At 57.7% G+C, this 20744-nt stretch overlaps 1 protein-coding gene and 1 long non-coding RNA gene across 3 annotated transcripts in view; both read left to right on the top strand.

Annotated features, from left to right (window-relative positions):
* The window catches only part of OGDHL (oxoglutarate dehydrogenase-like), a 28723-nt gene extending 10211 nt beyond the window's left edge, over nt 1–18512 (top strand). For both annotated transcript variants that reach the window (XM_005883119.1, XM_005883120.1), the window contains exons 5-24: nt 2077–2179; nt 2554–2669; nt 2795–2949; nt 3723–3869; nt 5591–5681; nt 6835–7014; nt 7142–7270; nt 8053–8232; nt 8486–8638; nt 9117–9219; nt 9664–9792; nt 10766–10916; nt 11955–12082; nt 12959–13137; nt 14519–14590; nt 14667–14792; nt 14888–14960; nt 16245–16408; nt 16550–16704; nt 17139–18512. In XM_005883119.1, the coding sequence (XP_005883181.1) occupies nt 2077–2179; nt 2554–2669; nt 2795–2949; nt 3723–3869; nt 5591–5681; nt 6835–7014; nt 7142–7270; nt 8053–8232; nt 8486–8638; nt 9117–9219; nt 9664–9792; nt 10766–10916; nt 11955–12082; nt 12959–13137; nt 14519–14590; nt 14667–14792; nt 14888–14960; nt 16245–16408; nt 16550–16704; nt 17139–17262 (2658 nt within the window). In that variant the 3' untranslated portion in view covers nt 17263–18512. The remainder of the gene's footprint in view (nt 1–2076; nt 2180–2553; nt 2670–2794; nt 2950–3722; nt 3870–5590; nt 5682–6834; nt 7015–7141; nt 7271–8052; nt 8233–8485; nt 8639–9116; nt 9220–9663; nt 9793–10765; nt 10917–11954; nt 12083–12958; nt 13138–14518; nt 14591–14666; nt 14793–14887; nt 14961–16244; nt 16409–16549; nt 16705–17138) is intronic.
* A 315-nt stretch (nt 18513–18827) lies between these two features.
* On the top strand, nt 18828–20108 carry LOC106724219. The gene is made up of 2 exons (XR_001359965.1): nt 18828–19279; nt 19857–20108. It is a non-coding gene; the product is annotated as an uncharacterized LOC106724219 (long non-coding RNA).
* Nucleotides 20109–20744: the final 636 nt, after the last annotated feature.

Raw genomic sequence — 20744 nt, 5'->3', positions numbered from 1 at the left:
CCCTCCCTTCCTTCCTTCCTTCCTTCCTTCCTTCCTTCCTTCCTTTCTTTCGAAACCAGGTTGTTTGTCCTCTAGAATTATCCGGAGTCTGGATTCTACTGATTACATACCCTGGTGTCACTCCATCTGTCCCTTTGTCCTATGTAATTTCTGTACATCGGTAGTTAGCTCTAGAAGCTTTATTCAGTATAGATCTGACTCTATTTTTATTTCAAAATCAGCTTCCTGGTGCTGATGGCACTTCATCAGACAGCAGCTATGGATGGTTACTTCCTGGACGCATTGATTCATTAGGGGTGGTAAAAATGGTGATATTCTAATTCAGTCTTTCTCTGTTTATTACCTGGAATACTGCTATCAAGAGAAATGGCCTTTTGTAACTCCATTTATTTCTGAGGCACAAATTGTATAGAAAAGGCAAGATCAATGTCTGATTTTTCTTTTTATTGATACATTTTCAAAATTATGAGGTGGTTCCCTGGCATCCTTCAAAAATGTCCAGGGAAGGTTTCCATCTTTTTGGTGTGATGTGAATGCGTGGATTTCAACATACTTGCTCGCTTTCTGCCTGCTGTAGCTATTACGCTTATCATGCTCAGAGTGTCCTTGCTCTCAGCCCGCGGTGTTTGAGCTCCTCTCTGCTACCTGTCATGGCAAAGTGCCCCGAGCTCACCCTGTGCATTTCTGCTCAGCCCTGGGACCAGCCAGTTCAGGGAGTGCTGGCAGGTCACTGCCATTGCTTTGGTCTTGACTTCTGGGCCTTTCCGTGGTTGTAGCCAGGAAGTATGTATTTTTTAAAAAACATAACATACTTATGGGTTTATATTGATGCTTCTATATGTGCCTAATGTGGGACTTAGGGTTTACCCTTGACCTTATCAACCTTATGCTACCATTTCTTTTTTTAAAAATATATATATATTTATTGATTTCAGAGAGGAAGGGAGAGAGAGAAATAGAAACATCAATGATAAGAGAGAATCATTGATTGGCTGCCTCCTGCACGCCCCCTACTCGAGATCGAGCCCGCCACCCTGGCATGTGCCCTTGACTGGAATAGAACCCGGGTCCCTTCAGTCCACAGGCCGACACTCTGTCTACTGAGCCAAACCAGCCAGGGCCCATTATTTCTTTTTAAAGTTGACAAAAACAGAGGTTCTCCAAGACAGCAAGCAATACAATGACTTATTTGATTTTCTTACAACCCCCATACAACAGCCTTAGAATACAATTCTATCACCACCCCACTGATTGATAGTAGAAATGAATTTCTGAGCCTTTCCCCGCAGTTCTGTGTGTCATTAGGGAATATTCTATCAGTCAATTGGAATAGTTCCTTTCTGTGAGTCATGCCACCAAACGGATGCATTAATTCATTTGTTTTGTTTTACTTTCAATTTTAAAAATTAATTTTGTTTTATAGTGATATAAAATATTCACAAGATTCCAAGCTCAAGTCTTCAAAGCAAGATATCCTTAAAAGTCTAGCTTCTAGCCCAGCCACTCTACCCTTTTTCGTCCTTTCCCCATAGATAATAATTTTTCAGACTTCATAGTTTTCTTATTTTATAATTTATTCTGATGCATGTATACATTTATAAATATATACAAATATATGCAAATGCATATACTCACTGCAGCTCCCCTTTCATAGGCAATGGGCGCTTAGGGCACACACTTTTCTGCGATTTGTTTGTGGGGATCCCTCCTTGCAGCTGGTGGGGCTTTCTTCATGCCTCTAGCCCTCCCTGTGGATTTCCCATAGCGTGTGCCAGTCTCCTGGTGATGGACACTTGGGAAATCGCTAGGATTTCGCAGCTCCTAATAGTGCTGTAGTGACTGCCTTGGTGTATGCATCCTTTCCTGGTTTCGAAGCTGCGTGTTGTCCTTGGAGTGGAGTTGAGCTCCTGCCACCTCAGTGGCTTAGAGGCCCCTGCACGGTGCTGGGTGCTGGAGACATGTGGAAACTTGAAGTTCTCAAGTGCGAGGTGGGGGGCCAGGTCCCAGAACCCTGCTCTTGGGGAGGGTCTGTCCAGCTGTGTCCTAGCCCTGCCCTGACATTTTCCCTCCTCCCAGATCCGGGGCCACCATGTGGCGCAGCTGGACCCCCTGGGCATTCTGGATGCAGACCTGGACTCCTTTGTACCCTCAGACTTAATCACAAGCATCGATAAATTGGGTGAGAGTTGGTACCCTTCACTGTCGCCCCGGTGAGGCCAGAGCCAGCTGGTGCCTGTGCGCAGTGAGGGGCTGTGGGACCACAGTGGGCCCCGGGGCCCCGCAAGCAGCCCAGGAAGCTTTTCTCGGACCCTTGCCCATCTGCACAGTGTCCCTGCGAGGGCGTCTCCCGTCTTCCCTAGGGGCGCACCGTGCTCGGCAAGCTTGGGAGACATTGCCGGGCTCACTCCCGTGGTGGCAGCTGGGCTCTGACTCTCACTCCCTGGTTCCTGCAGCAGGTTCCCTGGGCTTAGGCGGGACCTGGCGGGAGGGATACTGCTGGGCCCCACCTGGGCCTGATCCCTCTTTCCTCTGTGCCTCCTGGGCTCTGCCCAGCCTTCTATGACCTGCGGGAGGCTGACCTGGATAAGGAGTTCCAGTTGCCCACGACCACCTTCATCGGAGGCTCTGAGCACACCCTCTCCCTGCGGGAGATCATTCAGCGCCTGGAGGTGAGCACGGGCAGGTGTGGGGGCCACACCTGATGGAGCTCTCAAGCCTGCCAGGGGGCGGGAGGTGCTGCTTTTTCTGTTCCAGATGCCGGGGCATTTGTCCCTCTTCCTGGCTGTACCCCCAGAGCACCTACTGCCAGCACATCGGCCTGGAGTTCATGTTCATCAACGATGTGGAGCAGTGCCAGTGGATTCGGCAGAAGTTTGAGACCCCTGGCGTGATGCAGTTCTCCAGTGAGGAGAAGCGGAGGCTGCTGGCCCGGCTGGTGCGCTCCATGAGGTCAGGCACTCAGACCACCACGCAGCCGAGTGGCTGGAGGGGCCTGCCCAGGGCTGTTCGACTTGCCCAGGCCCTGACTGAGAAACCAGGAGGATGCCTGGCAAGGGAAGGCAGGACTGCATGGGCCTCGCCCCTCGCTGGGGAGAGGCCCTTAGCAGGAGCATCGGGCCAGGTGCTCAGGCAGAGCTGGGCAGGTGGCCAGGGAGGGGCTCCAGGAGGCATGCTGAGCGAGGGCACAAGTGGCAGAAAGTGGCTGTGGGAATGTTTGGGCCGAAAGATGTCCTGTGTGGCGTGCGTACAGCAGGGCCTCCCTGGTGGGGCACCACCTGGCTCTGCTGCTGGCTTCTCTGAGGCTGGGTGTGCCCAGGCCTGGAGGAGCAGCTCCCCAGCCACTGGGCACACCGCGGCGCCCTGAGCAATATGTGGGGGCTGGAATTTGAGCGGAGCCGTGAGGAGGTCTGGGTGTGGTGAGAGGGCATGTGCAGTGCATGTGTGTACAGGAGTGCAGGGGGCCGGAGCAGTTTGCCTGGAAGTGGGAGAGAGGGTGGTAGCTGGGATCAGGAGGGTGCAGGCAGAGGTTTCTGGTTAAGCTGGGAGGACCTCTCGCCTCCCTCAGACCTGTGCTCCTGGCTGGTGCTGTCTGAGGCAGGTGCCGGACTATGTGGAGGGAGGCGATTCTGCACCTTCCCCTGTTCTGGGCGCCCTGCTCCAAGCCACCAGGGATGGCCCATGAGCCGCGGCCTCTCCATTCTTTCCCTCCTCTCTCCACGCAGGTTCGAAGACTTCCTGGCCCGGAAGTGGTCCTCTGAGAAGCGCTTTGGCCTGGAGGGCTGTGAGGTCATGATCCCTGCCCTCAAGACCATCATTGACAAATCCAGTGAGATGGGGATTGAGAATGTCATCCTGGGGATGCCACACAGGTGGGCCTCCGTCCTCCCCCGCCTGTTCCTTCTCTCGGGGCCGGACACCGAGGTGGAAGCAGGGATGGGAATCAGCAGGGCTGTTAGTGGGACACGAGGAGAATGTCATCCTGGGGATGCCACACAGGTGGGCCTCCTGTTCCTTCTCGGGGCCGGGCACCGAGTGGAGGGAGGGATGGGAATCAGCAGGGACACGAGAGTAGGGGCAGAGTGGCCTGGAACGTTCTCAGATCCCTGCTCATCACGGACAGAGCCAAGCACATGGTCACAGCGCATGGAGCCAGGGCCTGACAGGGCTCCCAGATCAGTGTCTCACCAGGTTGCCGCTGTTCCCAGGAGGGTCAGGATTCTAGGAAAGGGTTGCGTTGTTCTTGAGGTTCCTGTGGCTAAGGAGCCCTGAAGGGGCCAGTCCTAGGGAAGTGTGGGCGGGGCCTGGCCAGGCGGCCCTGGCTGGATCTGGAGGTCTCTTCTGGCTGCAGGCTGACTGCCTGCTTCCCTGTGGCCTTGATACAGATGGGAGACTGGCTTGGCAGTCGGGTAGTTACTTCTGGGCTGGAGCCTGTGGTCTGACAGGAATGCAGCCCCGGACAAATGAAGGTGGTGGGTTCATGCTGAATGTGCTGAACAGTCAGGGGCAGAGCCCCAGCATTTCCTTGACCACTTCCTGTTGCTCTCGGTTGGGCCAGGCCGGGCTGCACCAGCAGGTGGGGTGTTCAGCAATCCTGATGAGTGTGGAGGGCCTCCGGTGAGCTGGCTGCCAGGAGCCGGGAGCCTGCCCACCACAGGCTTCCTGCTCTGAGGGCCTGGAAGTGCCCAGTGTCCGGTCAGAGGGTCAGGCAGAGCTGGCCCCGGGTCTGAGTGGCTGGCCCTGTGGAAGGGGATGGACTGGGTGGTCAGGTCAGGAGGTGGTGCTGGGCAGGCTCTGGCCCTGGGAGCTGAGGGTGTTCTGGTCGAGGCTCCATAGTCGCTGAGGGGCCTTTGAGGCTGTAGGGCTTTGCCGGTGGCTCCCTGGCTCCCAGGACCCACAGAACAGGAGAGAGGCCCACCTGGACGAGGGCCGCCCTGCCACAGGCCACGTGGGGCTGGAGGTTGGACGGGGCATGTGTGTGTCGGGCTAGCATCTGTTGATGAGCTTTGGGATGAGTCATGCGCTGTACCCCCATGGGCTGGTGCCCACCCCTGGGTAAACTGCCCCTGGCTGGGGGCCAGGCTGGACTGGAGAACCCTGGTCCCTGGCTGTTCTGCTGACCCCTGCCCCTCAGACCTCCCTCAGCTCCTCTGGACAGGTCCTCTGGTAACTCCTGGTTTAGGGTCCATCTGGTTCCTTTTCTGTCCTGCTCCAACATGCTGCTGGGCTGGGGTGGGGGTAGTTTGAGCCACTGTGATGCATCAGCGGATTGGGACCAAGGTACTGGGTTGGGCTCAACTTTTGGGTGGGGAGGGTGAGCATTGCATGAGGCTGGTGGCTCCCTGCTCATGAGGGCCTCCTGAGTCAGAGATGTATAGGGGTGTCTGGGAGGAGGAGGGGGCACTGGCTGGCCAGGATACTCACATGCCTTGAAGACTGAGACAGGATGAGAGGGCTGGGCCTCCTTTGGGCTCCCTGGAGAGGGGGTGGGCCCAGACTCCATGCTGATCCTGATAGGTGCCCGGTGGGCAGGGAGCAGGGCCCGTCAGGGAAGGCCTCTGAGCCAGGTGAGAGCCCACCCCTCTGGCTCCAGGGGCAGGCTGAACGTGCTGGCTAACGTCATCCGCAAGGACCTGGAGCAGATCTTCTGCCAATTTGATCCCAAGCTGGAGGCAGCGGATGAGGTGGGTACCAAGCCCAGGTCTCAGGGCCCCTGGAGAGCTGGGTGTTTGGGAGGTGGACTGGGGAGGAACCGGGCCAGGAGTTTCCAGGCTTGGACAGACCTTGAAGTGGACAGACACACAGAGGAGTGGGAGAGAGGCTGGACAGACACACAGAGGAGTGGGAGAGAGGCTGGGTGTTGGCAGGAGGCCCCTGGTGGTGGAAGCCCTGGGATATGCGGCCAGCCGCCCTGTTTCCAGCGGGACATGGGCCTGAGTGCGTTGCAGATGCCGTGGCCGGAGCTCAGAGGGTTGCAGACATTAGGGAGCCCACCCCGGCGTGTGGGAGAGCCCCATGCTCCCTTACTCATTGACCTTCCCTCTTGGACAATATATTGGTGTAAAATGATTGCATTCTACCATATTTCTTTATTATGAATTTGAGTATCTTTTCATGTTTTTAAGCCATGTATGGTATGGTTTTTTTTTTCCCTATAAATTTCTCTTCATGGCTTTTGCACATTTTTCTGTGGGGTTTTGGGCTGTATATCCCTGATTTGTAAAAAGTGCTTTACGTATGGAAGCACTTAGCCCTTTGCCTGCATTTGTCTTATGACTATTCTTTCAGCTTGATTTTCCCCTAATGTTGTGCAGGATTTGCTGCCCCCGTGACAAATGTATTAGGTTTTAGCTGTCTCATCGTTCATAGCTTCCGAGGTTTGTAGATTGTGTAGAAAGACGTTCCCTGCTCCAGGATCATCAAATATGCCGCGCTTTCCTGATACTGTGGCTCCGTCACGTGGCGGGGAAGTTAGTGGGCCCAGCCTGGTGTTTGCCGAGCGGTCTCCACCCCGCGAGTGAGCCATCCTGCACGTCTCTGCTGTCACTGCTGCTGGCCGGCCGCCTCCTACTGAGGCCTCCCCGTCCACCCTGCCGTCATCTGTGAAAAGAGGACGGTGGTTGAAATGCAGGGCTACCCTGAGGGCAAGGAGGGGCAGGGTGCAGGGCAGGGAGGCGGCGGCAGCAAGAGGGTGTAGGTCAGGCCCAGCACAAGCCTTTCTAGAGCAGAATCCAGGGACCGTTTCAGCCACACTGGCCTTGCATCTGTCTGTCCGTCTGTCTGTCTCCCTGTCTGAGGCGGGAGGGCCGGGTTCATCACGGTCCACCTCAACCCCAGGGCTCTGGAGACGTCAAATATCACCTGGGCATGTACCATGAGAGGATCAACCGGGTCACGAACAGAAACATCACTCTCTCCCTGGTGGCCAACCCCTCCCACCTGGAGGCCGTGGACCCTGTGGTGCAGGGGAAGACCAAGGCCGAGCAGTTCTACCGCGGGGACGCCCAGGGCAAGAAGGTGAGCTCCCCTGGGTCCTGAGGGGTGAGCTCTGAGGGCTGGGCCCTGAGTCTGCGGTGCAGGGGGCAGGGCTGGGGTCCACAGGCTGGGGCCTGGGGCTCCTCTCAGCTCGCCCTCTGCTCTGCAGGTCATGTCCATCCTGGTCCATGGGGATGCTGCCTTCGCCGGCCAGGGTGTGGTCTATGAGACCTTCCACCTGAGTGACCTGCCCTCTTACACCACCAACGGCACCGTGCATGTGGTTGTCAACAACCAGGTGAGGGTCTGGCTGCATGCCCGGCCTCGTCAGCATCCCATCCCTGAATCCAGGCAGCACTTTGAGGGGAAGAGTGAGACCATCCTGGTTCTGATCCCACTGCCGCGTGTCCCAGTGTGCGACCTCAGGCAGGCTGCTGGCTCTCCCAGCCTTGGGTGCCTGTCTGTGAAACCAGGAGATCCATCCATCTATCTACCGTGTCTATCTGTCTGTCTGTCTGTCATCCTGGAGAAAGTTGTCAGGACAAAGGAGCACAGGGTAACGAGCTCAGAGGCTGGACACGTGGTGAGATGCTGCCTGTAGCTCCATGTGGCAGTCAACCTTAGCGCGCAGCTCTCACAGCCTTCGCTTCCGGCAGCTGTGATAGCAGCTCTTCCCTGAGCCCGGGCAGCCCAGGGTTAGCTGCAGTATTTGCACTCAGTCACCTAATCTTCACAGAATAACCCTGTGATGTCGGGATTAAGGAGACCTTTACATAGACGAGGAAGCAGCGTTTGGGAATTTAAATGCCTTGCCGAGGTTGTACAGTTAGTAACTGGTGGGACGGGTTTACCCGGGCCCGTGCTCCTCACTGCCACGGTATGAAATGATGGCAGAGAAGAGCGGGCACCCCCATGGCACCCGCTGCTGTTTGCTCTTGGGGCCGCTCACCAGCGATCCCTTCCCGTCCCACATGCCTCCTGGGCACACCTGATGGACCTCGAGGCAAAGACCTCCCGGCCTCCTGGACCACGGGTCTAGCTCTAGGTAAACGGCACTGCCGCTTCCTCCTGCTCCTGCAGATTGGCTTCACCACTGACCCTCGGATGGCCCGCTCCTCACCGTACCCCACCGATGTGGCCCGTGTGGTCAATGCGCCCATCTTCCACGTGAACGCGGATGACCCAGAGGCTGTGATATACGTGTGCAGCGTGGCGGCCGAGTGGAGGAACACCTTCAATAAAGACGTGGTTGTGGACCTGGTGGGTCTGGGGCTGAGGCCGGGGCCGGGGTGTGCAGCCTGTCCTGGCTGTGCCAAGCAGTCGGGGCTGGGAGTCCTGGGAGACAAGATTCAGTGCTACCAAGAGCAAAACGTGGGACAGTCAGTGAGGGGGGCCGGGGGGCATTCAGGGGCCTGGAAGAGTGTGCCCTGCAGATGTGCCCCAGCTGTGCAGTGACTAAGCCTGCACTGCCTGGGCACAGGGACCAAGCCCCCTTCCCTCGCTGTCCCTGCAGGTGTGTTACCGCCGGCGCGGCCACAACGAGATGGATGAGCCCATGTTCACGCAGCCGCTCATGTACAAGCAGATCCACAAGCAGGTGCCCGTGCTGAAGAGGTACGCAGACAAGCTCATCGCCGAGGACACGGTCACCCTGCAGGAGTTCGAGGTGCGTGGTGGCGGGCCTCGTGAGCACCTGGGGTCCGCCTCCTCAGAGCCGGGACCCTGGGGAAGTCGCTGATGTTGCTGGCCCAGTGCTGGGACCTGGTGATTTACAGAAGCAGCCAATATGGCCCTTGTCCCCAACAGCCTCCAGTTACAAGGGGGACAGAGGGCCAAAGACATACACAGCTTGGTGGGATGCAGCAACCCCCTGAGACGGGCTTGTCCCCTCAGTTATCTGTGGATGTGTTGGTCCTCCCGCCTCGAGGGGGCTCTGAGAGCAAGGACTGTCAGTCTCCCGACTTTCCCCCAAGTCCCTTGCTGAATGGGATCCCCCTGAACTCTGAGACTTTGGTCTCTGGCCACAAGGCCCCTGCAGGCCAGCAGAGAGAGTTCTAGAACGTGGTGAGGGGGACTGACTTTCGAGTCCAGTTTGACCTGGGCTCTGGCTGCTCACAGTGTCCCTGCCTTCACTCTGATTCCAGGAAGAAATCGCCAAATACGACCGGATCTGTGAGGAGGCGTACGGCAGGTCCAAAGATAAAAAGATCCTGCATATAAAGCACTGGCTGGACTCCCCCTGGCCCGGTGAGCGGCGGGCGTGGGCTGACACTGCTCCTGGCACTGGGCCAGGACTGAGCGACTCTGCCCCGAGGCCCCGAGGCTGTGGGGCTGATTCCTGAAGGCTGGGAGGCACCGCCCTCAAAGTACCCGTGACCAGCAACCTCTGGAGAGAAAGGGCTGAGCAGGGCCGGTGGACACCAAAGTGGAGAGAGCTGGGGACAGAGGGATGGTCAGCGGCTCCCTGGGTAGAGCTAGATGGCCCTGGGCTTGGGGTGGCTCTCGCAAGGGCCCAGGGAAGGATGGTAGCAGGTGTAGGAGCTGGAGCTGTGACGTCAGCTGCCGCAGTCCTGAGGTTGGGCTCAGTCTTCAGGTAGCAGGTGGGCCCAGGAAGACTGGGCTGGGGGCGCAGGCTGGCGGGGATCTGAGGCCCCACCGCCTCCCGAAGTGCACAGAGTCTCTGCTTCTCAGGCTTCTTCACCGTGGATGGGGAGCCCAAGAGCATGACCTGTCCAACCACGGGCATTTCTGAGGACGTGCTGACCCACATCGGCAACGTGGCGAGCTCTGTGCCCCTGGAGGACTTTAAAATCCACACGGGTGAGGTTGCTGTGCGGGCTGCAGCGTGGGCCACGGTCCCTGCTGTCTTGCCCCAAGAGCGATGGCATCGCGGGTCCGGGAGGCCTGGCCTGCATCCCCACTGTCCCTGGTGGGTCGGCTGGGCTCTTGGAGCCTTGTCTGCACCCCGGGAGGTGCCCTTGATGCTAGCTCCTCTCAGGGTGGGCTGAGGTGGTGCCACACTCCCGGTGGGTTCTAGAGACCAGACTGATGTCGATCCCTGGGGCAGGCCGGAGAGCAGGGGAGCAGGGTTTCCTGTGGAAGGAGCGCTGGGCCTGGCCTACCGGGCAGGAACGCTGGGCTTGCCAGCAGCCTGCATGGATGACAGAGTGACCCTGCTGCTCCTGGTGAGCCTGGGCTAGGGGGTGGTCGCTGGCTGTAAATTGTGGCTGTGGCCTCTACTTGGGGCCCCTGGAGAGCCCCCTGGAGGTGGTGGGCACCTGCGCCCCTTCTGACCAGCCTGTGGGTGCTCCGAGGGTTTCCTCCACAGTGTGCTGGAGGCCCAGGTGTCCTGAGGCACCGCTCTGTGTGCATGTCACGGGGCCTGTGCAGCTGTAGAGCCCCCAGGAGCCCAGCTTGGCCTGGGCACTGGGGCTCAAATTCAAGTATCTTATAGCTGTGACTGTGGGTAAATGACTTCCCTCTATGGCTCCTGTCTCCATCTGGAGAGTTGGGACAGTCCACCCATGGGCGGTGGAGGACGCACCCCACCCCAGGCGTACAGGTGTGCGCAGTGCCGGCACCCGCCCACCGGTACCTGCTCCTTCCACGGGAGGGAGGCCGCCCACTGTACTGGCTGGAGGGCTGTGCTGGAGGAGGGCCCTTCCAGGGCCGGCTCAGTGGGAGACGTGTGCACTGAGTACACACACACCTGGCCCCGGCCCCTTGGGCTCTGGCTGTTTTGGGCAGGGTGGCCCAGTCCTGGCTACCTCAGGCTGGCCCTTTCCTCCTGTAGGCCTCTCTCGAATCTTGTGGGGCCGTGCGGACATGACCAAGAAGCGGGAGGTAGACTGGGCGCTGGCGGAGTACATGGCCTTCGGCTCCCTGCTCAAGGAGGGCATCCACGTGCGGCTCAGCGGGCAGGACGTGGAGAGGGGCACGTTCAGGTGAGGGCAGGGGCTCCGACCCAGGCCTCGTGCACATTAGCCTTGTCAGCACTGAGCCTGTGAGGCAGCTGAGGGGCCAGCTGTGCTTGGGGACCCCAGCGTCATCGCGGGAGCTCTGGGGTGGAGCTGGCCCTTCCTCCTCTTCCTGGGCCTTTTCTGAGGAGCCCAAGGAGGGCCCTTGTCTGGCGGGGGCATCACTGGTAACCCCATCAGCACCCCAGCCCCTGCCCTTGGGCCAGGTCATCAGGGGGACCCTGGGCCACCTCTCTGACCCCAGGGGAGAAGCATGCAGAGCAGACCGCCTGGCCTAGGCCTGGGTCATCTGTGGCCTCACGGTGCGTGTGAACTGCTGTCCAGCCAGCCTCCCCATTTGCTGTTTTCCTTGAGTTTTTGAGCCCAGGGACAGGACTGCACTTGTCAGTGTCCCCACCTCATTTCCTCTTTGGGCCCAAAGGTTCTGGACCCGATGTGGTCACTGCCATGCTGGTGAGTCATGGAACCGTGGCATCCGGGATGCGATGAGCGGCTTTCTTGGGTCCCTGGGGCTCGTCACGTGGTCACTGCCATGCTGGTGAGTCATGGAACCGTGGCGGCTTTCTTGGGTCCCAGGGGCTCGTCAGTGCTGGCCCTGGTCCAGCTCCATTGCCCCCTGAGCTGCGTGTTAGTCCTCCTTGGGAGTGGGGGTCAGCCAGGCGGTCCCCTCATTGTGTAGGTAGTACCTCCTGTGGACCTGGGCAGGGAGAGTGCCCCAGGGGTGTGGCACTGTCTTGGGGTCTCGGGGTCTCGGGCTCCACCCAGCACTTGGTTGGGGAGGTCATTGAGGCCGGTCTCTCAGGGACCTTTCTGAGGTAGAAGCTGAGACCCAGGCCTGTGTGGTGTGGGGGCACTGCTGGGGGGCTGCCTGGAGGAGGGGACCGGTCGCCCTGGCTCTCCAGGGCCGCGGTGTCACTGTCCTGTGGGACTCTTAGGTTTCCGGGCACAGTGATGAGGGCTTGCCCGCCTCCTGCTCCCCATCCTTCCTGCTCTGTTTGTCTCCAGTCACCGGCACCACGTTCTCCACGACCAGGAAGTTGACCGGAGGACATGTGTCCCCATGAACCACCTTTGGCCTGACCAGGCCCCGTACACCGTGTGCAACAGCTCCCTCTCGGAGTATGGCGTCCTGGGTGGGTCAGACTCTCCAGGCAGGTCAGGCGGGCCTGGGATGCCTGGGGACCAAAGAGGGGCTTGCATACTGAGGTGCCCTGTCGTTGTGACCATGGACGGGGCCTGTGGCTGAGAGGGCAGGGCTGGTCTGGGCCCAGGAGGGACTGAGAGGCTCAGAGGCCCCTGGGGTGGACCTGGGTCCTGGCACAGTCATGGGGATGCTGAGGCCACAATGGCACTTGAAGTCCAGCGGGGGGCTCCTGCTTGCCTGGGGATATAGGGGGAGGCGGCGCGGTTCTTTGGCTACCAGAGCCCTGTTCCTGAGCCCAGTGGGACCAGAAAACCCAATAGAGTCCACTGTGGGCATAGCCACCGGCTGACCCTGAGCCTGGCCTGGCCCGCCCACTTTCCTGACCGTCATTTCCCCTCAACACTGCACCCCGCAGCCCTGTCTCAAGTTCCCCTCCCTGGGCTCAGGGCTCCCCAGACTGTGGACCCTGCATTCTCTCCCTCGGCTTGATCTTGAGCTGGCCTCCTCCCTCACTGCCTCCTCCTAGAGGCAGGACCCCCAGGGGCCAGCTCCTGCCCCTCCCCCTCAGCAGCCCTGCACCTGTTTTGGGGGCTCCTCTTGGTAGATGGCCCCTGCTGCCTCCCCAGGGAATCTTTGGACTTGGCTCGATGAGGCTGAGCTAGTCATGTGCAGCTACGGCTGAGGGCGCCCCTCGAGTGTCCTCAGTTCCCAGGAAGCAAGATCGTGGGCCCCAAGGAGTCCTGCTCCCCCTGGCCTGGCGGGAGGGGTGGTGGGGCAGGGAAGGTGTGTGAGAAAGGGCTGGGCTTGACCGGAGCCACTGGCACGGGGGACAGTGTGGCAGGCTGTCTTGGTTTCTTCTGTTTAGGCTTCGAGCTGGGCTATGCCATGGCCAGCCCCAACGCCCTGGTCCTCTGGGAGGCTCAGTTTGGCGACTTTCACAACACGGCCCAGTGCATCATCGACCAGTTCATCAGCACCGGCCAGGCCAAGTGGGTCCGACACAATGGCATCGTGCTTCTGCTGCCCCATGGCATGGAGGGCATGGTGAGTGCTGCTGGGGCCGGGGCTCTGGCAGGCCTGCGGGGGCGGGGGCCTTGGCCACATGCATCATTGGAGTGTATGCACCTATGCACCTTCTGGGCCCATGGAACACGGGGGTCTGCTTAGGGGGGGCTGCATAGGTCTGGGTGGCTGCGGCTGAAATGACACTAGTCACTAGCGGTAGAAGTAGCTGACACCTCGGAGCCTGCTACGAGCCAGGCTCTGTTTCAAACGCTCTCTGTGTATCAACTCTTCCAGTCTCACAACTCTTTGTTCCAGCAATGTAATGAAGTGAGTCCTGTTCCCATTTTTCAGATAAACTGAGGCACAAAGGTGTGGACTAGCTTGTCCAAGGTCACTCAGCTAGTAGCTTGGACTTGAACCCGATCTGTGCAGCATTGCCTGCCTTCCGGTCCCCTCCCAGGGGCAGGGCAGACGTGCAGGCTGAGCAGTGGAGTGCTGAGCAGGGCGGGCTGGCTGTGCGACGCTGGCTGAGCTGCAGGGGATATCCCTGAGGGCCCACTCGGCTCGGGTCCAGTAAGGAGCTGGTCACTACTGGCACCGCCGCGTGGCTGTGTAGAGCCAGGACTCACTGTGCTGAGCACTTCATGCCCTGTAAACCCTGCCGAGTCCTCACTAAGGACCTGCCTCAGTCCTGTTTCCATTTCACACCTGAGGGGAGAAGGGGCGTGGCCTGCGCAGGGTCACCAGCTGCCAGGGCTTCTTCCTGGCGGAGCTTGAGCCAGGCTGGGTGAGGAGGGTTGGGGTGGCCTGGCTGGAGCCTGTGGCACTGGGTCCTTGGTGAGTCCCCACTAAGGGAGGGGCGGGTGGCGGCCGTGGGACAGGTCACCCCTGTTGCACGGGAGCGAGTTTGGAGGTCCCTGAGCTGTCTGCTCCCGTGAAGCAGAGCAGCCCCTGGGCCCAGGTGGGCGGGGAGTCAGCTCTGGGTCACATCTGTCCTTCTGGCTGACGGATCTTGGGGTTGTTTCTTAATCTCTTTGCCCCTCACCATCTTCATCTGTAAAATGAGGAAACAAGTGTCTGCATCCTGGGGCTCGGTTCAGGGCCAGTGGCTAACCTGTGGGCCGCGGAGCTGTGTCTGGGTCGAGCAGCAGCCACTGGGTCGGATATGCTGGGGACAGGCCTCGGCCTGGCCCTCACGCCCACCCACACGTGCTGGCTCCCCAGGTCCCTCTGAGGATGCCTTCCCGACCCCACTCCCGCTTTCTGGGTCTTTCCTGTGGTCTGGGCTCCAGAGTGAGGGCACCTTGTCCCAGAGCCTTCCACTCTCTTTCCCGAGACCTGGTCCCTGCACAGCCAGGCTTCTGTCCTGTGTGACGTCCCCTCCCCTCGGCCAACCTGGACGCCTGGCATTTGCTTTTAGGGGCCGGAGCACTCCTCAGCGAGGCCCGAGAGGTTCCTGCAGATGAGCAATGATGACTCGGATGCCTACCCCGTGAGTGCACCTGCCTTCCCCTGGGTCAGGGCCTGGGCACCAGGGGCCACCTCCCAGCCACACCCTGTCCTCCCAGGCGTTCTCGGAGGACTTCGAGGTGAGGCAGCTCTACGACTGCAACTGGATCGTGGTCAACTGCTCCACGCCGGCCAACTACTTCCACGTGCTGCGCCGGCAGATCCTGCTGCCCTTCCGCAAGCCGGTGAGCCACCTGCCCTGGTCGCGGCCGCAGCCACGGGGCAGACCCGGAGCCTGTCCCGGGGGCAGCTGGCAGCTCGGCACGTGTTTCCCTTCCAGCTGATCATCTTCACTCCCAAGTCTCTGCTGAGGCACCCGAAGGCCAAGTCCAGCTTTGACCAAATGGTATCTGGTAGGTGCCGGGGCATGCTGGGCAGCGACGGGAGGCTGGGGCCCGGTGCGGCCTCTGCTCCTGGGACTCTGTGACTAACTCAGAGCTCACACAGTCTGTGGCTCTGCAGCAACTCCCACTTGGTCCCCACCCGTGGCTGGGTGGGGAGGTGGCGGGTGGCCAGCTGGACTGGGCTCAGCACCAGGGACAGGGGTGCACTGGTCCCAGCAGGGCTGGCCTGGCTGTGCTGGGGGAGCTGAGAGGCAGGAGGCTGGGTAGAGGTCTGCCTCGTTTGCAGGAAAGTAAATATCACTGATTCATTAATACTTTTTTCCCCACTCATGAGCCAAACAGACATGACTGTCTCTGGGGACGCAGTGTCCCCTCCTGAGCTCTCAGCCTCATTACCTGGAGTCAGGGGTCAGTCTAATAAAGCGCCTGAAGGACTAGGTGTCGGAATTGAGATGTGAGCCAGTGGAGGGTCAGGGAGTGCAGGTGTGGGGCCCTGAGGCTGGCAGAGTAGAGCTGCCTGGAAAGTGGTCTGGCCAGGAAGGGTCTCCGCAGCGTGGACAGCGTGTGTTTGGGTGTCCCCGTGGTGAGGGCAGGTCTGAGCCGGCAGTTCTGAGCTCTGGCCTTGGGCTGGGCCGGCTGGGCTGACGCCCGGTGCTGGCTCTTCTCTGGTGGGGCCTGGCAGCCTGTTCCCTCTCTGCTCACTGTGCTCCCTGGGATGCCAGGACACGGCAGCTTTCCCAGAGAACTTTGCAGCGTGCTTGGCCTGCTGCCGGGCACGTGATGTGAGCTCAGGAAGGAAGACGGACAGCACTTAGGACTTGGGGGCTTGGTTGCGGGGCTAAGGGAGGGAGGGATGTGTGGTGGTCTCTGGAGACAGCTGCTCACCCTTCGCTAGGTGATGGGTAACTACAGTGCACACAGCGATGGGCGGGGCTGGATGGGGAGCAGCTCCGCTTCAGGGACCGAGCTCATGAGAGGGGCACGACATTACCTTCATTTCCCCGCCAGGGGCTTTCCCCTTGGACCCCTCTTGCCCCTGAACGGTGATGCTCCTGGGCTCTGCCCTTGGCTCTGGTTCCCATCTTCACTTCTTTCCCTGTGACATCTCAGGTTTCATTTGTCATCTTCTCCATCATTTGGCTTGAGAGGTACCTAGTGCAGCCGCAGATCTAAACCTGGGCTAGTCTTAGTGGCCAAGGGGAGCCTGCGGGTGCCAGGGCCGCGGGCCTGGTTCCCCGGCTGCTCCAGCCCCTCCAGGAGCTGATGCCTCTTCCATGCCCTGTTGGTCTCCAGGGACCAGCTTCCAGCGGGTCATTCCTGAGGATGGGGTCGCGGCTCGGGCTCCTGAGAAGGTACGGCGGCTCATCTTCTGCACAGGAAAGGTGTACTATGACCTGGTGAAGGAGCGGAGCAACCAGTGCCTGGATGACCAAGTGGCCATTACGCGCCTGGAGCAGGTACGCCTCCTTGGAGAGATGGACGAGGTCAAATAGCCAGCCCCCTGGGCAGTGTGCCTGGCCTGGTCAGATCTGGGCCCGAGGGAGCTGTGTTGTCTCGTTCCCCGGGGCTACGCTGCCCTTTCTTCCTGTCTGCCCCAGATCTCCCCATTCCCCTTCGACCTGATCAAGAGAGAGGCGGAGAAGTACCCAGGCGCAGAGCTGGTGTGGTGCCAGGAGGAGCACAAGAACATGGGCTACTATGACTACATCAATCCACGCTTCATGACCATCCTGAAACGGACACGGCCCATATGGTACAAGGCTGGGTGCAGGGAAGCCAGCCACCTACCCTTCACTCTGCAGGGCCTGCAGGGTGGGGGCCCGAGGCCCGTCCTGGCTTTGCCTGGCCCGTTTGGTGTGTTACCGAGAACTGGCCACTGCCCTTCTCTGGCCACATTGGGAACCATAGTTCCTGCTGGCTCTGTGACCGCTGGGGACAGGTCAGCTTCCCCATCAGGGACCCCCATCAGCACCACCTCATGGAGCAAAACCTTCTGCAGCCAGAACTGACCTAGGGCACCTCCCGAGCTCTCAGCTCTCCCGCCTTTGGCCTTAGGCCAGTAACTTTGCCTCGTGGTGCCTTGGGCTCTTCATCTCTATAGCAGGACGAGAGGGATCAGACCCCGTGCAGCCCTGGGCTAGCGGCCAGGCCAGCCCAGCCCTCCCCTCACTGTCTCTCCTCCCCTAGGTATGTTGGCCGTGACCCAGCGGCTGCACCGGCCACGGGAAACAGGAACGCTCACCTGGTGTCTCTGAAGAAGTTTCTGGATACTGCCTTCAATCTGAAGGCCTTTGAGGGCAAGACATTTTAGCGCTGGGCAGGGCCTGCCTGGGTCTTCCCACGGGGCTGGCTGGGGCTGGGGAGGGTCTGTCAGGCCCCAGGGTAAAATACACTCACGCAGCGATCGAGGCCGTAGAGCAGGCACCACTGGCTTTGGTCTTATGCCTCCGTGGGCCCTCATGTTTATTCCAGAATCTGTTAGGACTGAGAAAGCAGAGGAGGTGACAGGAGGGATGCAGTCAGGAGTGTTTCCCCAGCTGCCCTGGCCTTTCTGGAGATTCTGTGTAGCTTTTCCCACCTCTGTCTGCAGACAGCACCCCAGAGCCTGACTTTGGTCTCTCACTTCCTGGTAGATCTGGCTGCCACTCACCCTGTCCTTGTTCATCTGTAGATTCAAGGACTGCTATCTTTTGTGCTCTTAGAAATAGAGACTTCAGTGTGACAACCAGGTGAAGCAAAACCGTGCCTGGTGATTTATCTTGTGCTGATTTATGGAGTGTGTCATGATGAGTGTGAGATACAGCCACAGCGCCTGTGTACCAAACCAGAACACCAAATGACAGAAATAAAAAATGCTTGAGAGAGATTGTCTGTTTTCATTTCCTGTTGTAAAATCGAGGGGAGAGTCAGATGGTTTAGAGAAGGCATGAGCTGAGAAGAGGAAAAGCTAAACTGTAGAGGGTAAACTAGCCCTTCACTGAGCTTGCAGATCTGTTGGTATCTCCACCCTTCAGCCTTCTGTTGGTTTTGCTGGGGGAGCAGTGGCACAGGAGGGATTGTTTGTTTTCTGCAAATCATTTATGCACCTATGCACGTCTCAGAGCGCCTCCTCGGTGCTAGATGCTGGGCCCGGGGTGAAGAGGTGCATCTGCCTGCCACTGGCTCTTCCAGGTCAGGCATCCAGTTGGGAGACCTGCAGTTTATTCACTGAGTTACACGTTAGTGCAGAGGGCTATGGGAGCAGGAGGAGGTGTTGTTTGAAGGAAGAAGAGTCTTACAGGAGAATACAGGAGACATGAGCCTTCCACGGAGCAGACCCAGAAATACTGGCCATGGTGAGGCAACCTAAAGAAAAATCAGTCTAAAGTTGGAGAACAGAGTGTTACCATTCATTAGTCTCAAGCACAGTTTGCTAGAGTACACTTTGAATCATACGGCAGGAGTGTTTAAGTGACAAAGTAAAAGTAATTACAGCTGCCTATAGTGTGTTTGTTGTGTCCTGGGTCCTCTGCTGGGCATCTTGCAGATATCCTATATAATAAAAGCCCAATATGCTAAGTGTCCAGTTGTCCAGTCGTCCGTTCAACCAATCAAAGCATAATATGCTAATAATATGCTAAGGCCGCTCAACCACTCACTATGACATGCACTGACCACCAGGGGGGCAGACGCTCTGACCAGTAGGTTAGCGTGCTGCTGGGGTCTGGCCAATTGGGACTGAGCAAGATGGGCCGGATATGCCCTGGAGCCCTCCCATAGTCCCTCCCCAGCTGGCCAAACTCCCATGTCCTTCCCCAACCCCAATCATGCACTGGTAGGGTCCCTCGGCCTGGCCTGAGACGTCTCACAATCTGGGACCCCTTGGGGGATGTTTGGCCCGATCCCGCAGGCCAGGCCGAAGGACCCCACTGGTGCATAAATTCGTGCACCGGGCCTCTAGTTACGAAATAATATTTAACCTTCACTGTGGCTTTGCATGCTGGGAGTATCCCCATTTTTTCAGATGAGGAAATTAAGGTTCACATGAAGTTATTTGTCTAGGGTCACTTGCCAGCTGACCTTGACCTCTGTCCCTAAGCCCACCTTGGCCATGGAGATCCAGCCGTCTGGGCTCTCCCTGCTGTTGGGCTGTGCAGTGGGTGGGACACAGGCATCTGGGCTGCGCAGGGCACCCTCATGCCCTGCAGTGGGAGGTGGGCACCTCCTGTCCCAGGCACACACTGCCTCTTCACTCGCGCATGCAGGAAGGCTGCAAATGACTGCTTGGGACCATCTGCTGTGATCCAACAGGAAAACCAACCACATGAAAAGAGCCGCAAACTACAAATGTAAGAACTGACACGACGTAAAATGGAGCTCATGGGCCAAACAAAGACTTTAAACGAATAACTTTAAGAGGGCAGGGGGGCTATTGCTACTGTGATACAGTAACAAACTAAAAAAATCAGAGTGTTGCGGGGGGGAGGTAAGAGATCAACCAAAGGACTTGTATGCATGCATATAAGCATAATGTCAAATTGCAGCGTGAAGGCTGGGGAGTGTTGGGGGATGTAATAGATCAATTGAAGGACTTATATGCATGCATATAAGCATAACCAGTGGACACAAGACACTGGGGGTGGATAAGGTCATGTGCCGGGGTGTAGGGGAGGCTGGGGGAAGGTCAATGGGGGGAAAAAAAGGAGACATATGTACTACTATCTGTAATACTTTAAACAATAAAATAAAATAAAAATGAGATATTTAGAAAATACCAAATATTGCTTATATAAAACCTCAAAAATGGGCTGAATAGCAGAATGGACACAGCTGAAATGTAAAGTAATAAGTTTGGACACAAGGCCTGGGAATTCTTCTAAGAAAGTAGAACAAAGGGCAAAAATGTACTTTTTGAATTTGTTTTAGGCGACATGGAATGAACATCGATCCCACGATTCTGAATGCATCTTAACAGGGCCCCAGGAGGAGAAAACAGGATTCTTGCGACAGAAATGTTCTGTCTTTGGACTGTACCCATGTGAACATCCTGGTTTGGCCTTGTAATATAGTTTTATAAGACATTGTCATTCGGGGAAACTGGATAAGGCCATGTGGGATATAGTTCTTACAACTGCATGCAAATATACAATTAAGTCGTATAAAAAAGTTTAATTAAAACTGAATTGTTTGCTCCCTGTTACTGAGTTATAAGAGCTCCTTATATAATGTGGATACAAATCTTTTATTAGATCCTAGTAGCCCTGTGCACGGATCCGTGCGAGAGTAGCTCACTGCTGCTTGCCTAAGCTGGCCACCCTGCCCACTGCCACTGGTAGCTATCTGCTGCTCATAGCTTGCTGCCCCGCCCTCCTGTAGCTCTCCGCCCACTGCCCCGCCTTCCTGTAGCTCACCGCCCGCTGCCCCGCCCTCCTGTAGCTCTCCACTGCTTGTAGATAGGTCATGACGTTATGGTGTCCTGGCTAATTTGCATATTCCTCTATTATTATATTAGATATGTTTTATAAATATTGTCTGTGGCTTATATTTTAATTTTCTCTAAGAGCAAAAAGGTTTTTATTTTAATGAAGTCCAAGTCATCATTTTTAATAGTTTGCATTTTTTTGTATCCTAAGTAAAAAATTGTTGCTTGTCCTGGCCAATGTGGTTCAGTTGGTTGGACGTCTACCCATGCACTGAAAGATTGCCAGTTCAATATCCAGTCAGGATACATGCCTGGGTTGTGGGCTCAATCCCGGTATGGAGGAGGCAGCTGATGGATGTTTCTCACTCTCCCTCTCCTTTCCTCTCTAAAAA

Source organism: Myotis brandtii, unplaced genomic scaffold (genome assembly GCF_000412655.1).
Source record: "Myotis brandtii unplaced genomic scaffold, ASM41265v1 scaffold766, whole genome shotgun sequence".
NCBI lineage: Eukaryota > Metazoa > Chordata > Mammalia > Chiroptera > Vespertilionidae > Myotis > Myotis brandtii.
The sequence above is the reverse complement of the archived record's forward strand: the minus strand, read 5'-3'. Positions and strand labels throughout refer to the sequence as shown.